Source organism: Carcharhinus amblyrhynchos, chromosome 11 (genome assembly GCF_965287045.1).
Source record: "Carcharhinus amblyrhynchos chromosome 11, sCarAmb.v2.hapA, whole genome shotgun sequence".
Lineage (NCBI taxonomy): Eukaryota > Metazoa > Chordata > Chondrichthyes > Carcharhiniformes > Carcharhinidae > Carcharhinus > Carcharhinus amblyrhynchos.
Genome location: NC_137334.1, coordinates 85,319,952 through 85,337,870, shown reverse-complemented (window position 1 = coordinate 85,337,870; position 17,919 = coordinate 85,319,952). Strand labels below are relative to the sequence as shown.

Sequence of the window (17,919 nt, the reverse complement as noted above, 5' to 3'; positions counted from 1 at the left end):
CGTAGGTCCCTGGAATTGTGAGACAGCAGTGCTAACCACTGTGCCACCGTGCTGCCTGTAGTCTACAACCCAGTTGACATATCCACCCTTTTACATGACATGAAACTTGGTTCACTGTGTATTGTCTGTAGCCCAGGAGAGTAAATGGTCCACTGGGGTGAATCAGGCTTGATATTAGTTCAATGGAGCGACTGATATACACTGGGATTGAGAGTGAATGATTATATGGAAAATAGCCCAAAAATGCCAACTGGTGTACAATGGAATTAGTTCAGTTAGAGTAAACGAAGTGACTGATGCATGTCACAATGGAATAGGTACAACATTACTATTAAGTAGTGTCACAACACCAGGTTAAAGGCCAACATGTTTATTTGGTGCCACAAGCTTTTGGAGAACCACCCCTTCATGAGGTGAGTGCAAGATTTGTTTCACAAACAGGGCATACATAGACACAAACTCAATTACAAGATAGTGGTTGGAATGTAAGTGTTAACAGATAATCAAGCCTTTATAGGTGGAGAAGTGTGAGAGGAAAGAGGATTAAGTACAGGTTAAAGAGGTGTGAATTGTCTCCAGCCAGGACAGTTAGTGAGATTTTGCAAGCCCAGGCAGGTTGTGGGGGTTACAGGTAGTGTGACATGAACCCAAGAACACACAACAATGCAGAATTGCTGAGCAGAAATTGATAGCCAAGTTCTGCACACACGAAAATGTCACTAATTGTGCTGGCTTGAGATAGTTCACACCTCTAAAACCTGTGCATAACCCACTCTCTACTTGCATTGTCTGCACCTGTAAAGACTTGATTACCTGTTAAGACTCACATTCCAACCATTATCTTGTAATTGAGTTTGTGTCGATGTATGCTCTGTTTGTGAAACAAATCCTGCACTCCCCTGATGAAGGGGCAATGCTCCGAAAGCTCGTGCGACCAAATAAACCTGTTGGTCATTAACCTGGTGCTGTGAGACTTATTACTGTGCCTACCCCAGTCCAACATCGGCATCTCCACATCAAAATTACTATTGACCAATAACATATGGACTCAACTTCCTCCTTCCCGTCTAAGTGACAGGATGCGTGAGGTGAAAATACGAGCAAACTTGACTTTCCACAAGGCAGCATGGAGCTGCCTGAATCAGGTTACTAATGACTTGGCGTGGTTCAACACTTCCCTAGTGAAGGCGCTGGCTCACAAAGAATTCAATGCTTTATTACAGGGTGAAGTACCACGAGCCAATCAACTGATAATGAATATGTCAGTCGACCTCTTCCAACACTTCAGATATCATTATTGCAAGATAATGATGCAATTTATTACAAAACTTCAGATAATGATCTTCTCAATGGCTTTGTAATAAAGGACCCGCGTGCATTCAGCAAGAGATATTTCAAAGCCCTCCAGTACCAGGAGTATTTATTTAAAGTGACAAAACATTTTAATTCTAGCTGTCTACTTCTACAAGTAGATTTGAAAAGCTGATTTATTCTGCGTGTGCAGTTAGGGTTCTCTCTCAAGAATTGCAAATACATAAAGCAAACTAATCCAGAAAGAACAATTGAGAAAGGAAATGCAAATGCTTTCACTTATCCAACACATTATCAAATCTTTAAACATCTCAAAGTGCTCAGCAGAGTTAATTGTATTTGAAGTGGACTGACTGATATTTACATAAATGGGGCAGTCATTCTATGACAATAAAACCACACATGTTTTTGTAGTCTCAGTTGATGGTGTACTTGACTAAGTCACTCAGGCAGTCAAATGTTCCTTTGGGTAGGACCAACTCAACGATTAGAAGATAGACTATCACTGATATCTTGTTGGTGTTGACATCTGTGGCATGTATTATTCATTCAGTTAAAGCTCATTTAATAATCTCAAGTAGGCTTACATTCGCATTGTAATGAAGTTACTGTGAAAATCCCTAGTCCCCGCGGTTCGTCAACTGTTCAGGCACATCGAGGGACAATTTATCATGACCAGTTCACCTAACCTGCACTTCTTTGGACTGTGAGGGGAAAACTGGAGCCCCTGGAGGAAACCCCTGCAGACACAGGGAGAATGTGCAAACTCTGCACAGTGACCCAAGTTAGGAATCGAACCAGGGTCCCTGGCGCTGTGAGGCAGCAATGCTAACCACTGCACCACCGTGCCAACCCTTCAAGGATGTGGACATCGCTGGCTAGGCCAGCATTTATTGCCCATCCTTAACAGGCCTCGAGGATGTCTTGTGAGCTGCTTTCTTGAGCAACAGCAATCCACAAGGTACACTCACAGTGCTGTTAGGGAAGGATTCTGACCCAGCGATAACGAAGGAATGGTGATAGACTTCCAAGTCTGGATGGTGAGTGGCTTGGAGGGGAAACTCCAGGTTATGGTGTTCCCTGCTGCTTCACAGCATCAGTGACTTGGGTTCGAATCTTGGCCTGGGTCACTGTCTGCAAAGTCTACGCACACTCCCCGTGTCTGTGTGGCTTTCTCCGGGTGCTCTGGTTTTTTCCCACAGTCCGAAATAGATGCTAATTAGTTGCATTGGCCATGCTAAATTCGGTCTCAATGTACCTGAACAGGTGCTGGAGTGTGGCGACTAGGGGATTTTCACAGTAGCTTCATTGCAGTTTTAACATAAGCCAACTTGTGACACTATTAAATAAATAAACAAACTTTTCCCATATTTCTGCTATCTTGGTAGTGATTGTGGGTTTGGAAGGTGCTGTATCCGCAGATCTAGTGAGTTCCTGCAGTGCATCTTGTAGATGGTAGACATGGCTGCCACTGTACACCACTGGTGGAGTGAGTAGATGTTTGCAGATAGGGTGCCAATTAAATGGGCCCCCTTAATCCTGGATTTTCTTCCTTCTGTGCCATTATTGTTGGAAGAGCTTTCAGCCTAAGAATGCTTGCCTTAAATCTTTCTACCGTCCCATCTTCTCCGTTAAAAAAAGGTGTCTCCAAAGCGATGATACTGACCAAATATTCAGTTACCAAATACAAAGTCCTTTTTGATAGTTCATAATCTTCAAGAGGCCATGGAAGCTGTGTCAAAGGAGCAAAATGCAAGTGTCGATGCCATGGGTAGAACAGTAGCACAGTGGTTAGCACTGCTGCCTCTCAGCTCCAGGGATCTTGGTTTGATTCCCAGCTTGGGTCACTATCTGTGTGGAGACTGTAAGTTGTCCCTGTCTCTGTATGGGTTTCCTCTGGGTGCTCGGTTTACTTCCACAGTCCAAAGATATGCGAGTTAGGTTGATTGGCCATGCTAAATTGTCCCTTTGTGTCAGAGGGAGTAGCAGGGTAAATACAGAAATAGGGCCTGGGTAGGATTGTGGCCGCTGCAGACTCAATGGGTCAAATGGCCTCCTTCTGCACTGTAGGGATTCTATTGTATTGTCATTTTTTTGAATGTGACTGATGCAAAACTGTTGCATGTTAGTCTACATAACTACAGTTAGTGTACTTCTAAGGCATTGCACTTGAAGAATATAATGATTAATATATGATGGTTTTGTGTATAATGCAGCAATCGAAGAGTCAATCATGTACACACTTTAATTTGGTTTCAATTAAATCTTCAATTGCAGCCATAATCACTGCATAAAGCACTTGGATGTATTTCAATATAAATTGGCACTGTATAAATGTTAAGTATTTATTATCATTGTTATTAGTGTTACATCACATGTAATTGTTGTTCACTGTGTGCTATGTATAAACATAATGTTTAGATACATTGCCAATACAAACTCTTATTTAGCACTAGCATCAGCAAGTTGGCGAGTTACTGCACAAATTATGCTTCAGCTTCCAGTAAAAGCAATCAAATGGTCTATCACGACTCAAAGCTCAACCGGAGGAAAACAAGGTCACACAATTTCTTACACCCAATCTGAACCCTGCAACGCTGAATAATTGACATACACGCAAGTCATAAAACGACCACAGTGCTTTCCATCCACAAGAAGGTGAACCTCCACTGAAATTACAGTTGTTATGGGATTGTTACTATAATAACTCCAGGAGTCAGCTGCACATGAACAGTGCTTTATTGCACAAGATAAACTAAAGGAAAACTACAAGCCTGTGGTGAACACAAACAATTCTTTATTGGGACAATGCTGTAATGGATCCACTCAGAAGCCTGCTTTATAAAGGAGTTCAGTATATGACTTCTCCCGCTAAGGTAATTACCAATCAATAGGGACCTCATATTACAAAGAACAAAGAAAGTAGACAGGTGGCACAGTGGTTAGCACTGTTTCCTTACAGCGCCAGAGACTCAGGTTGGATTCTGACTTGGAGTCTGTGTGGAGTTTGCATATTCTCCCTGCATCTATGTGCGTGTCCTCCAGATGTTCCGGTTTCCTCCCATGATCCAAAGATGTGCAGGTTAGGTGAGTTGACCATGATAAATTCTCCCAGTCTATGCAAACAGGCACTGGAGTGTGGTGACTAGGGGATTTTCACAGTAACTTCATTGCAGTGTGAATGTAAGCCTACTTGTGACTAATAAATAAACTTTTCACTTTTTTTAATGAACAGGCCCTTTGGCCCTCCAAGCCCATGCTGATCATGATACCCTAACTAAACTTAAAAAAAAACTTCTTCCTTTACTCGGTCCATATCCCTCTATTGCCTCCCTATTCTTTTACCCATTCAGTTGCCTCTTAAATGTTGCTAGTATTCCTGCTTTCACCGCCTCCTCCAGCAGTGCATTCCAGGCACCCACCATTCTTTGAGTGAAAATCTTCCCTACATATCTCCCTTAAACTTTCTCCCTTTTGCCTTGTACCTGTACCCCCTTGTGATTGATACTTCCATCCTTGGAAAAAAGCCTCTGTTTATCCAGCCTGTCTATAGCTCTCATAATTTTGTAGACCTCTATCACCTCTCAGCCTCTGTCTGTCCAGTGAAAACAATCCTGGTTTATTCAACCTTTCCTCATAGCCAACACCCTCAGGACCAGGCAACATCCTGGTGAACCTTCTTTGCACTCTCTCCAAAGCTTCCACGTCCTTCTGGTAGCATGCTGACCAGAACTGCGCACAATACTCCAAAGCAAGTTTTTATATAGCTGCAACATGATTTGCCAACTCTTATACTCAATTCTATGAGTCCTTCAGGGAGGTCAATCAGGAACTCCCCATGCAAGCCCAGGAGGTTATCACCATTGCAACAATGCTGTATTTGAATTAATTGAGGCTAAGAGAAAAAGGGGACAATCAGAATAAATAAGCCAAGCTCCTGGCACTGATCCAGTGATACCTGCACAAGTTACATGGGTGTGATCTTTGCCAATGGCGGGATCAGAATTCATTGTAATGTCCTTGACATTCCTGATCTGAGCACTGCCACTTGAACAGGGTGATGAAACATGACAGGAGGTCTGCGGAACAGCACAGAGACTTACGTTGGACCCTTCAAACCGGCTCCAGAAAGCTCGGCAGCCGAAACTGACCTGTGATATCAAAAAGTTAGCATCGGCAGTTGATATATTGCTTATAACCCCAAACAGCATGGGATTATCCCTCAGTAAAGTAAGCTGGTTCATGGTCATCAATCATCTAAATGAGTCCTCAGAACCGTTTGGAAGCTGGACACCTCTGTTCCTGCTTGTACACTCTGATGTGGCTCAGAGAAAAGACAACACAATCTTTAAAGAAGCACGCATTTGGACCAGGAACATTCTCCCAGATATTTCATTTCATTTAGCTGTTCAATATTGTGGAAGAATATATAATTACCTGTCCTGGATACCACACAAATCTATGTGGAGGTCAGAGAAGTTTCCCTGCAAGCCTTGTTGCACCAGATTGAGATCCACCACTTGGTTATCTATCAGTATAAGCCGCATGCAGCCTTCAAATGCACCAAAGGGATTTAAACAATCAGCAGCAGTGACATTTACAGGGCAACCTTTGAAGGAAAAAGAAGCACATATTAGACCATAAGGTATAAGAACAGTATTGGGCCATTAGGCCCATTGAGTTTGCCATGCCATTCAATCATGGCTGATATGTTTCTCAACCCCATTCTCCCCGTAACCTTTGATCCATTTACTAATTAAGAACATTTCTATCTCCGTTCTAATAAACAGCAAGATGACAAGAACTGTTCACAAATATACAGTGGCACAATAGGGCAGCACAGTGGTATAGTGGTTAGCACTGCTGCCTCACAGCGCCAGGGCCCCAGATTCAATTCTGGCCTCCGGTCACTATTTGTGTGAAGTCTGTATATTCTCCTTATGGACTGTGCGGGTTTCCTCCAGGTGCTCAGGTTTCCTCCCACAGTCCAAAGGTGTGCGGGTTAGTTTTATTGGGCAATGATAACTTGACCCTAGTATCAGGGGTATTAGCAGGGTAAATATGTGGGGTTACAGGAATAGGTTGGGATTGTGGTCAATGCAGACTTGATGGGCTGAATAACCTCCTTCTGCACTGTAGGGGATTTATACCATCTTATCATGTTATTGGGTCAGAATAAATCATTCCAGAAAATGCCAGCTGGACGCACTCTGGGTAGAATTTTCCGGCCATTCACACCAGTGGAATTCTCCGGTTCCGCTGCAGTGAATGGAGGTATGGCTGAGTGCCAAATTCTTCATCTTCACCTGCAACAACAGGTGAACTGCCAGAAAACTCTTGCCTCTAACTTTATTGTAACATATTTAAAATTATGAAAACACTCTCAAGCACTTGCTTCTTTCCATGCTGCTTTCTCCTAGATTCAGATCAAGTGACTACTTAGAGTCACAAGTAGGCTTACATTAACACTGCAATAAAGTTACTATGAGAATCCCTGAGTTGCCACACTTCGGCGTCTGTTTGGGTACACTGAAGAAGAATTTAGCATGACCAATTTACCCCCTAACCAGCATATCTTTTGGACCGTGGAAGCAAACTGGACCATCTGGAGGAAACCCACACAGACACGGGGAGAACGTGTAAATTCTGTACAGACAGTGATCCAAGCTGGGAATCAAACCCGGGTCCATGGTGGTGTGAGGCAGCAGTGATAACCACAGTGCCACAGTGCCATCCACACAGTGTATTTTATAACAAAATTTATGATAAAGCATTTTATAATAAAACACAGTGTCATTTTACATAATACAGATATCCACCTTCCTGTTTCAAACTCCATTCTCTCGTAACTGACTCAATCCCTCTCCTTGGAAACAGTCTGAGTCTAAACCAATCTGTTTGTAATCTTGGTGTTGTATTTGACCCTGAGGTGAATCTTCAACCACACTGCCACATCATCACTAAGACTGTCTGTTGTTCCCTCTATAATTTTACTTCTTTTAGCTATTCATGCCTTTGTTACTCTGATCTTAATAATTTAATGCACTTCTGATAGACTCTACCCTCTGTAAACCTGTGACCATCTAAACTTTGCTGACCCTGTCTTAACTCACAGCAACTCGATGCTGAACCCAAGCTTGTTCACTTATCACCCTGTGTTCACTAACTTACACTGACTCCTGGTCAAACAGTGTCTTGATTTTTAAACTCTCTTCCTTGTCTTCAAATCCACCCATGGTTTCACTCACCCTCCTTACTTCTGTAATCTCCTCCAGCCCCAAAACCCTCCATGATTTCTGCGTCCTTTTTTTAAGTTCATTGGGTTTCACTGGCTGAGCTAACATTTACTGGCCATCCCAGATTGCCCTGGAGAAGATTATGGTGAGACCATCAGATTTAGGTGTAGAAATAGGCCATTTGACCCGCCTGCCATTCAATGTGATCAGGAGCGATCTGTAACGATAATTCTCAACTCCACTTGTCCCTTTACGTTGAATCCCTTATTGACTGAAAACCTGTCTATGTCAGCCCTGTGGAAGGGAGTTTTGAGTTAGCTAGCAGATTCATAGGCAGATTTTTAGTTTTTAGTAACAGCTTGAAGGGCAGGGGTTAAAATTATTTTTTCCTAACAAGATGAAGTTGGCAGTTTGCTTATGAATGCAGTGACAAAAGCTCGAATGAAATATGGTTTTTGAGTATTAAGTATTCATACTCTAAAATATTAATTGATCTATTTCATATATTAAGTGTATTTTTAATACATAATATATTTGTTCGCCTCCGTCAAAAATGTGAGTGCTACAGAAGTTCAAGTGTTCAATGGTTAAAATCCACTGGTCAGCAGACTATACAATACAGTTTCTGATCCTTGGACAGATATTGAAGCAATAATAAGGCACCTACTGTCCAAGGCACAGAAAGTGTCATCCCTTTGGCCCAGACAGGACACTATCAGATTGTTTTGGCAGTATGCCTATGGGAATGGTAATTAGGGGGAGACATCCTTAGTTACATGGCAACAAGGTAATGAGTCTTGCCAGAGGGAAGAGATCTGGTTTTTGGACGGACAAACTGAGGTAATCTGTTATCATAGAAATCATATAAATCGTAGAAACCCTACAGTGCAGAAGGAGGCCATTTGGCCCATCAAGTCTGCACCAATCACAAATCCCACCTAGGCCCTATTCCCAAAACCCCATGCATTTACCCTGCTAATCCCTCTAATCTACATATCCTGGGATACTAAGGAGCAATTTAGCATGGCCAATGCACCTAACCCGCACATCTTTGGACTGTGGGAGGAAACCGGAGCACCCGCAGGAAACCCATGTAGACACGGGGAGAATGTGCAAACTCCACGTAGACAGTGACCCAAGCTGGGAATCGAACCCAGGTCCATGGGACTATGAACCACTGTGCCACCGTGCTGCCCTGTTTTGTTTTGGACTGACATACTAGCATGAAATTAAATTGAATTTAAGCTAATTAAAGGGAATATCTTAGATAAGCAAAAGATGTAACTCTATTGCACTTAGACTTGGTGCCTCAGACCTTTGGAGACATCTTGAAGCACTGATCCAGAACTATTCGACCATCTGAAGGCCTCCCATGGCCATAGGCTAATGTATTTCCTGTATGGTATAATTTTTCATGTTTTTAACTAAATTTTAGTTATATCTTGAGCAGAGACTTTGTCTTTGCGACTTATGTTTTTTAAGTTTTCTTAAATTTTTAAGAAAATCAGGCCATCATCAAAGAATCCCCCACAAGTATATATTTTCAAGTCTGGATGGTGAGTGACTTGGAAGGGAACTTGCAGGTGATAGTGTTTCCATGCATCAGTCCCTCTTGTCCCTCTGGATGTTAGCAGATGTCGGTTTGCCCATGGAGCCTTGATGAGTTGCTGTAGATGGTAGAGACTGCTGCCATTGTGAGTCGGTGGTGGAGAGAATGAATGTTTGTGGAAGGGGTGCCAATGAAGGGGCTGCTTTATCCTGCATGGTTTTGAGCCTCTTGAATGTTGTTGGAGCTGCATTCACCGAGGCCTATGGAGAATATTCAATCACACTCCTGACTTGTGCTTTGTAGATGGTGAACAGGCTGTGTGGAGCCAGGAGGTGAACTACTTGCTGCAGGATTCCCAGCCTCTAACCTGCTCTTGCAGCCAGGATATTTATAAAGGCTTGTCCAGATCGGTTTCTGGTCAATTGTAATACCAAGATGTTGATAGAGTTAGCTCTGAATAAGTATCCCAAATTTTTTATCACATTGACATTCATGGACATGCCTTCAGTTATCAAGGTGCTAAGCTCTGAAACTTCCTCCCTACACCAACCACTTCTCTACCTCGCTTTCCTCCTTTAAGACACTCCATAAAACCGACCTCTTTCACCAATATTTCCTTAGATGGCTAGCTGTGATATTTTGCTTTCCAATGTTCCTTGGGATACTTTACTATGCTAAAGGCACTAAACAAATATTATTTATTGATGGTGTTGTTATTGTCCAGTTCTTTATCCTGCTCCTTTTCATACCTGATTCTCCAGCTATATTTATAACTCGAGGGACTTCAGTTTTTCAGTCTAGTTGAACCTCACTTCAATTTGACTAGACAGACTCTGTCAAAACTTATCCAAGTAAGCAGCTTGGCAGAGTAGTGCCACAGTTTTAATTTCACTTTAACAGTTGGAGGCATTACAACTGTTGGCATTCACTCTCCATTAAAAACGTGACCTGATCTACATATTGGAAAGGATCCAATCTTTTAATTCAGTTATAAACTGCTTACAAAGCTACATTGCAGATTTGCAGTCAATTATATTTCCACTGATGATAACACAATTGTTTCCTTAGGAATTACGGGTGGAATTTTCCATTCTGGAGACTAAGTGCTCTCTGTGGCAGATGGGGAACCGATGGAAAACCTGGTGTTGCCAGACTTCTTGCAGATGGGGAAGTCAGAGTGTTGGAGGCTTACACAGTGGCACAATGGTTAGTGCTGCTGCCTCACAGTAGCAGGGACCTGGGTTCAATTCCCAGTGTGGGTCACTAGTGGATCCACTAGTGACTAGTGTCACTAGTGGTCACTAGTGGATTGGCCATGTTAAGGGCGCAGGGTGGCATGATGTTAACACTGCTGCCTCACAGTAGCTGGGAACCGGGTTTGATTCCCGGCTTGGGTCACTGTCTGTACAGAGCCTGCATGCTCTCCCCACATCTGCATTAAGTGCACTGGCCATACTAAATTCTCCCTCTGTGTTCCTGAACAGGCACTGGAGTGTGGCGACTAGGGGATTTTCACAGTAACTTCATTGCAGAGTTAATGTAGCACTTGTCACACTAATAAAGACACCTGAAACTTTAAAAAGCCTTGGGTGACTGTCCATGTGAAGTTTACTTATGCTCTCTGCGTCTGTGTGGGTTTTCTCCAGGTGCTCTGGTTTCCTCCCACAGTCCAAAGGTGTGCAGATTAAGTAATTGGTGGGGTTACAGGGAATGGGTTGGATACCCTGTTGGAGAGTTGGCGTAAATTTGATGGGCCAACTGGCCAGTTTCTGCACTGTAGGGATTTTATTCTATAAAGTCCAGCTTCAATTCCTGCCTATTCTGAATTAATTGGCTTGAGAAAGAGCAAAACAAACTAGAATCAACCTCAGCATTCCCGGACTCGCAAGGAGGAAATTTATTAAACAGTTCCCATTTATTAACCATGAATTCCTGCTAAATATTTTGACACCAGAGTGGACCTGTCTGCAATAGCCTCTTGGTGTTGAACACGTCACTTGTCTTTTCTCACACTTACAGGCTGGACACCATCCCCAAAGCACATTAATCACAAGACAGGTCAGGGGGATAAAGAGTGGAAGTTAAAAAAATGGCCAAGATTTTTATCACTCCTCCCACCTGGCGGAATGTTACAATCCCACTGACGTAAACAGCAATTTAAATGGCCAGCCACATCCACCAGGGAGGGGCATATTGTGGCAGGGATATAAATGTTTTGGCCATTGACTTCCATCAGCAGTAAGTACTCTTGACCCACAAGATGTGTATTCGCTCAAGCATTCGGAACTCTGGCCCTCATAGATTGTTGTTAGGTAAGGTTACCAAGCGTTGCAAAACTAAGGTTGGTGGGTGGAGTTGAGATGCAGAAAAGCCATGAACTCATTGAATGGTGGAAATGATTAGAGGGGCAGATTGGCCCACATCTGGTTGTTTCACAGCTTGGCATGGGTGCTACTCTGCCCAAGACTGCAAGAAACTAAAGAGTCGTGAGTGAAGCCCAGTTCATCACGCTAACCAGTCTCCCTCCATTGACTCTATCTGCACATCCCACTGCCCCAGAAAAGCAGCTAGCAAGGGCGCTCAAGCACCCCGGACATTCTCTCTGGCACCTTCTTCCGTTAGGAAAAAGATACAAATATCAGAGGTCACGTGCCAACCAACTCAGGAACAGCTTCTTCCCTGCTGCCACCAGACTTTTGAATGGACCTACCTCACATTTAAGTTGATCTTTTTCTACATCCTAGCTATGACTGTAACAGGTATTCTGCACTCTCTCCTTTCCTTCTCAATGAATGATATGCTTTGTCATAAAGAAACAATGTTTTCACTGTACACAAATACATATGACAATAATAAATCAAATCAAAATCCTATCTCCTGCTGTGGACCTCTAAGCTTTTACATCAGTGTGCATTGATGGCTTGATTACCATTTTCAGACCTCAGTGATTCATTCTCAAATGCTTATATTTGTGTCATAAATTCATAGAATCATAGAGGTTTACAGCATGGAAACAGGCCCTTCGGCCCAACTTGCCCATGCCACCCTTTTTTATAAACCCTTAAGCTAATCCCAGTTGCCTGCATTTGACCCCTATCCCACCATACCCATTGTATCCACGTAACTATCTAAATGTTTTTTAAAAGATAAAATTGTATCAGCCTCTACTACTACCTCTGGCAGCTTGTTCCAGACACTCACCACCCTCTGTGTGAAAAAATTGCCCCTCTGGACACTTTTGTATCTCTCCCCTCTCACCTTAAACCTATGCCCTCTGTTTTAGATTCCCCTACCTTTGGGAAAAGATAATGACTATCTGTCTGATCTATGCCCCTCATTATTTTATAGACCTCTCAGCCTCCTACTCTCCAAAGAAAAAAGTCCCAGTTTGTCCAACCTCTCTTTATAACTCACTCCATCAAGTCCTGGTAGCATCCTAGTAAATCTATTCTGCACTCTTTCTAGTTTAATAATATCCTTTTTATAATAGAGTGACCAGAATTGAACACAGTATTCCCAGTGTGGTCTTCCCAATGTCTTGTACAACTTCATGATGTGGAGATGCCGGCGTTGGACTGGGGTAAACAGAGCAAGAAGTCTGACAACACCAGGTTTAAGTCCAACCGATTTATTTGATAGTAAACTCAAAAGCTTTCGAGGTTAAACCCTTCGTCAGGTGAATGGAGGGGCCAGAACTCTCCATTCACCTGATGAAGAGTTTAACCTCGAAAGCTTGTGAGTTGACTATCAAATAAATCAGTTGGACTTAAACCTGGTATTGTCAGACTTCTTACTGTGTTGCACAACTTCAACATGACATCCCAACTCCTGTATTCAATGTTCTGACCAATGAAACCAAGCATGCCGAATGCCTTCTTCACCACTCTGTCCACCTATGGCTCCACTTTCAAGAAGCTATGAACATATACCCCGAGGTCTCTTTGTTCTGTAACTCTCCCCGGCACCCTACCATTAACTGAGTAAGTCTTGCCCTGGTTCAATCTACCAAAATGCATCACCTTGCACATGTCTAAATTAAACTCCATCTGCCATTCGTCAGCCCACTGGCCCAATTGATCAAGATCTCATTGTAATTGGAGATAACTTTCTTCACTGTCCACTATACCACCAATCGTAACGTCATCTGCAAACTTACTAACCGTGCCTCCTATATTCTCATCCAAATCATTGATATAAATGACAAATAACATTAGACCCAGCACTGATCCCTGAGGCACAATGTGGTCACAGGCCTCCAGTTTGAAAAACAACTCTCTATAGCCACCCTTGTCAACAAGCTAATTTTGTATCCATTTAGATACCTCACTCTGGATCCTGTGAGATTCAACTTTATGCAACAACCTACTACGCAATACCTAGTCAAAGGCCTTGCTAAAGTCCACGTAGACAACATCAACTGTGCTGCCCTTATCTACCTTCTTGGTTACCCCTTCAAAAAACTCAATCAAATTTGTGAAAAATGATTTCCCATTCACAAAGCCATGTTGACTGTCCCTAATCAGTACTTGCATCTCTAAATGCCTGTAGATCTTGTCTCTCAAAATACCTTCCAACAACTTACCCACCACAGATGTGAGGCTCACTGACCTCCTGTTCCTCGACATTTCCCTGCAGCCCTTTTCAACAAAGGCACAACATTTGCCACTCTCCAATCTTCAGGCACCTCACCCATGGCTATTGATGATTCAAATATCTCAGCTAGGGGACCTGCAGTTTCCTCCCTAGCCTCCCACGATGTCATGGGATACACTTCATCAGGTCCCGGGGATTTTTCTACTTTGATGCGTTTTAAGACTTCCAGCACCTTCTTCTCTGTAATATGTACACTCCTCAAGACATCACTATTTATTTCCCCAAGTTCCCCAACATCCATGCTTTTCCCAACAGTGAATATTGATGAGAAGTATTAATTTAGGATCTCACCCATGTCTTGTGGATCTGTACATAGATGATGTTTTTGATCCTCAAGAGGCCCTATTCTCTCCCTTGTTATTCTTTTGCCCTTAATGCATTAGTAGAAGCTATTTGGATTCTCCTTTGCCTTATCTACCAAAGCAATCTCATGTCCCTTTTTGCCCTCCTGATTTCTCTCTTAACTCTACTCCGACAACCCCTATACTCTTCAAGGGATTCACTTGATCCCAGCTGCCTATGCAAGTCATGTGCCTCCTTCTTCTTCTTGTCCAGGTCCTCTATATCCCGAGCCATCCTGTGTTCTCTACTTCTGCCAGTCTTGCCCTTCACTGTAAGAGAAATGTGTTTACCCTGAACCCTGGATATCACACTTTCGAAAACCTGCCACTTACCAGACGTTCCTTTGCCTTCCCACTGACTACCCCCAATTATCTTTTGAAAGTCCCTGCCTGATACCATTAAAATTGGCCTTGCTCCAATTTAGAATTTTAACTTTTGGGCCAGACCTATCATTCTCATAGCTATCTTAAAACCAACAGAATGATGGTCACTGGTCCCAAAGTGATCCCTCGCTAATACTTCTGTCACCTGCCCTTCCTTATTTCCCATGTTAATTTATTTTTACAATTCTCCCCCAGCCATCATCTTTGCTGTCACATTTATTCTAGATAATGATACATTCCCCCTCTTTTCCTATTTCCTGCTTGACTTTCTACCAACCGTAAAAAGCACCTTCTGCAAGGCTTATTATGCACTGCATAAGGACGCTGCACGTAGCCGAGTGGAGATTCATGCCACAAAAATCATTCTGATGATTACATTTGAAGATATGTCCAACTCATAAGTGCATTAAGTATTATTTATTAGTTACACCTTGTACCTGTCTTGTGAAAGAAAGGAAGATTACAGGCTGAGTGCATGGTTATCTATATTGCATGAAAACAGTAGCATTTTAAATTAAAAAAAAGCTGGTTATGTGTTTTCAGTGTCAAATCTCTAAGAGATAAGGTTTAAATTCTAAGAAGTATTCTGCGGTGTTCCATAGAACACCAAAGGGAGAAATTGTAAGCGTTAGAAGTAAATTAGCCATGAAAAGGGTACACCAAGCTAATAAAGCACCTACCTCCAAAATAATAGCTGCTCCCGGAGTATATCTGCATCTGTACGGTTGAATGAAAGGTGGAGGCAGCATTGTTATCCAAAATGATGCTGACCCGATTCCTTCTGGCATTCAAATTTATAGAGTGCCACAGTCCGTCATTTAGTTTGACACCTAGAAAAAGCAGACGTCCCATTAACAAGGAAGCAGGGTCCCTCTGCAAGGCAAGACATTGATAGTGCAAAAAGTCAGCACTTTAACTGATGAGGTAGATTGACATGGTGGTGAACTTTAATCTAGTCCCAAAAGTGAGTTGTGGTCACTTGGGGAATGGAAGTCATAGATTCGTATAGTGCAGAAAAGGCCCTTCGGCCCATTGAGTCTGAGGCAACAATAACTAGCACCACCAACACGAATCCCATTTTCCTACATTTGTCCCATATTCTTGAATGTTATGATGTGTCAAGTGCTCATCCAAATACTTTTTGAAGACTGTAAGGTTTCCAACCTCCATTACCTTCTGAGGCGGCGCATTCCAGATTCCCACCGCTCTCCGAGCGAAACATATTTTTCTCAAGTCCCCTCTGAATCTCCTGCCCCTTACCTTCAAATTTTGCCCCCTCGTGTTTGACCTCTCAACCAAAGGGAACAGCTGGTTCCTATTCAGCCTGTCCAAGCCTCTCATAATCTTATACACTTCAATCAAGTTCTTCCTCAGCCTTCTCTACTCTAAAGAAAACAATCCAAGCCTATCCAGTCTCTCCTTCTAGCTCATATACTCCATCCCAGGCAGCATCACGGTGAACCTCCTCTGTGTCCCCTCTAGTGCAATCGCATCCTTTTCAAGTTTATTCATTAGTGTCACCAGTGGGCTTACATTAACACTGCAATGAACTTACTGTGAAATTCTTTGAGTTGCCGTACTCCGCTATCTGTTTGGTAACATTGAGGGAGAATTTAACATAGCCAATACATCTAACCTTTTCAGACTGTGTGAGGAAATCTGTAGCACCTGGAGGAAACCCATGCAGATATGGGGAGAATGGAGAAAATCCACACAGACAGTGACCCAAGCCAGGAATCCAACAGGCATCCTTGGCGCTGTAATGGAGCAGTGCTAATAAACTGCACCAATGTGCCATCCCTTCTATAGTGAGGTGACCAAAATGGCACACAGTACTCTAACAGTGGCCTAACAAATGCTCTGTACAGTTCCAACCTTGCTCTTATTCTTTATGCCACGATTGATGAAAACAAATGTCTAATATTCCTTCTTAATTACCCTATTCACCTGGACAGCAAACCAGCACCCAGAAACCAAGTTGGAAATTTAAGTATTTTATTAGGGCTGGCGGCCACAGCTTTACTTCACTTTTGTTGGCATAATCTTCAATGACCAGGTTTCCAAAGCCATGGGAAACCCAGCAGCTCAAGAGAAGTGAAGACAACATTGGGAAGAAGATTAGCGTTTTTACAACACTGTTTTCTGTAAAAGTGCAACAGCAGCAGAACTATTTCCCCCACTTCACCCACCAAAAAAATTACCCTTACACTTTGTATCAAAAAACAATCCCTGTTACATCAATTCCTCTTCCTCAATACAAAGAAGCCTCTCCCCCGTCCATACCAGATTGAACTCTTCCAGAGTCAGAGGGTAAGACCCCTTCCCTTGAGTCCATGGATCAGATCCCACTCCATCTCCCTGTAATGTTCACAGTAGCAGCGACAGGCTTCCGGCCTACTCCATCGGCCTCCTTTGGACTGCTCTTCAGTCCACAGGAAGCCAAGTCTGTTGATTACACTGCTTTCAGTGGGGAACCTGTTAAACATCCGCAGCGGAGGGGGAAACCTGGATCAACCCCAAACTCTTTTCATGAATTAACCATGGTTTTAACAAAATGACCAAAAATTTGCATTTCCAAAGCATCCTGCGTGACCACAAGAGGTTTTTACAGCCCATGAAGCATTTTTAAAGTGTAGTGAAGGGAATGTAGAAGCCAGTTTGCACACAGCAAACTCCCACAAACAGCAGGTAATAATCACCAAGTACACTTTCTCTGTAATTTTTTTTGGAGGATACATGTTAACTAGAAAACAGGTGATAACTCCTCTCTTCTTCTTCAAAATAATGCCATGGGATATTTAACATGCACCCGACAGGGCAGATGAATCTTTGGTTTAACATTTCAGCTGAGAATTGGCACCTCCAACAGTGCTGCACTCCCTCAGGACTACACTGGATAAAAACCTTGAACTTTCTGACTCGCAGATGGAAGTGTCATCAATCGAATTACAGTCAATGCAAACTCACCAGATTTCCACCCCTACACTGAGTGAGGGTAGCATTGCTAAAATTGACCAGGAGTTCCTGAAAAAGCACAAAATCCTCCAAATTGTCCATGATTGAGTGTACAATTGTGCCCCCATGTCCCGCCATTGGTGAAGGACAACTGTGGGCGCCATTAAAGAACTAGGAATGCGAGCTCTCTAAGCTTGGTGGGAGCTCAGTGCTGGGAGGATGCAGGCATCTATATAGGCTTCGCACACAGCAAACAGTTTTAGAGTTTATTTATTAATATCACAAGTAGGCTTACATTAACACTGCAATGAAGTTACTATGAAAATCACCCTGTCACCACCCTCCAGCACCCGTTTGGTTATACTGAGGGAGAATTTTGCATGGCCGGGAATCGAACACAGGTCTCTGGCATTGTGAGGCATGGGTGCCAACCAGTATGCCACCGTGCTGCCAACAAAGATAGAAGTGAAAAGAGTCAGGTCACAATAAA

The 17,919-nt window shown here is 42.9% G+C and overlaps 1 protein-coding gene across 1 annotated transcript in view; it reads right to left on the bottom strand.

Moving 5' to 3' along the window:
- LOC145350301 (contactin-associated protein-like 5) overlaps positions 1–17,919 on the bottom strand; it is a 1,016,709-nt gene that overhangs the window by 431,804 nt on the left and 566,986 nt on the right. Inside the window, exons 9-10 of the mRNA XM_080199494.1 lie at positions 15,155–15,304; positions 5,749–5,920 (exon numbers count right to left, since the gene is read on the bottom strand). Coding sequence (XP_080055620.1) covers positions 5,749–5,920; positions 15,155–15,304 — 322 coding nt within the window. The remainder of the gene's footprint in view (positions 1–5,748; positions 5,921–15,154; positions 15,305–17,919) is intronic.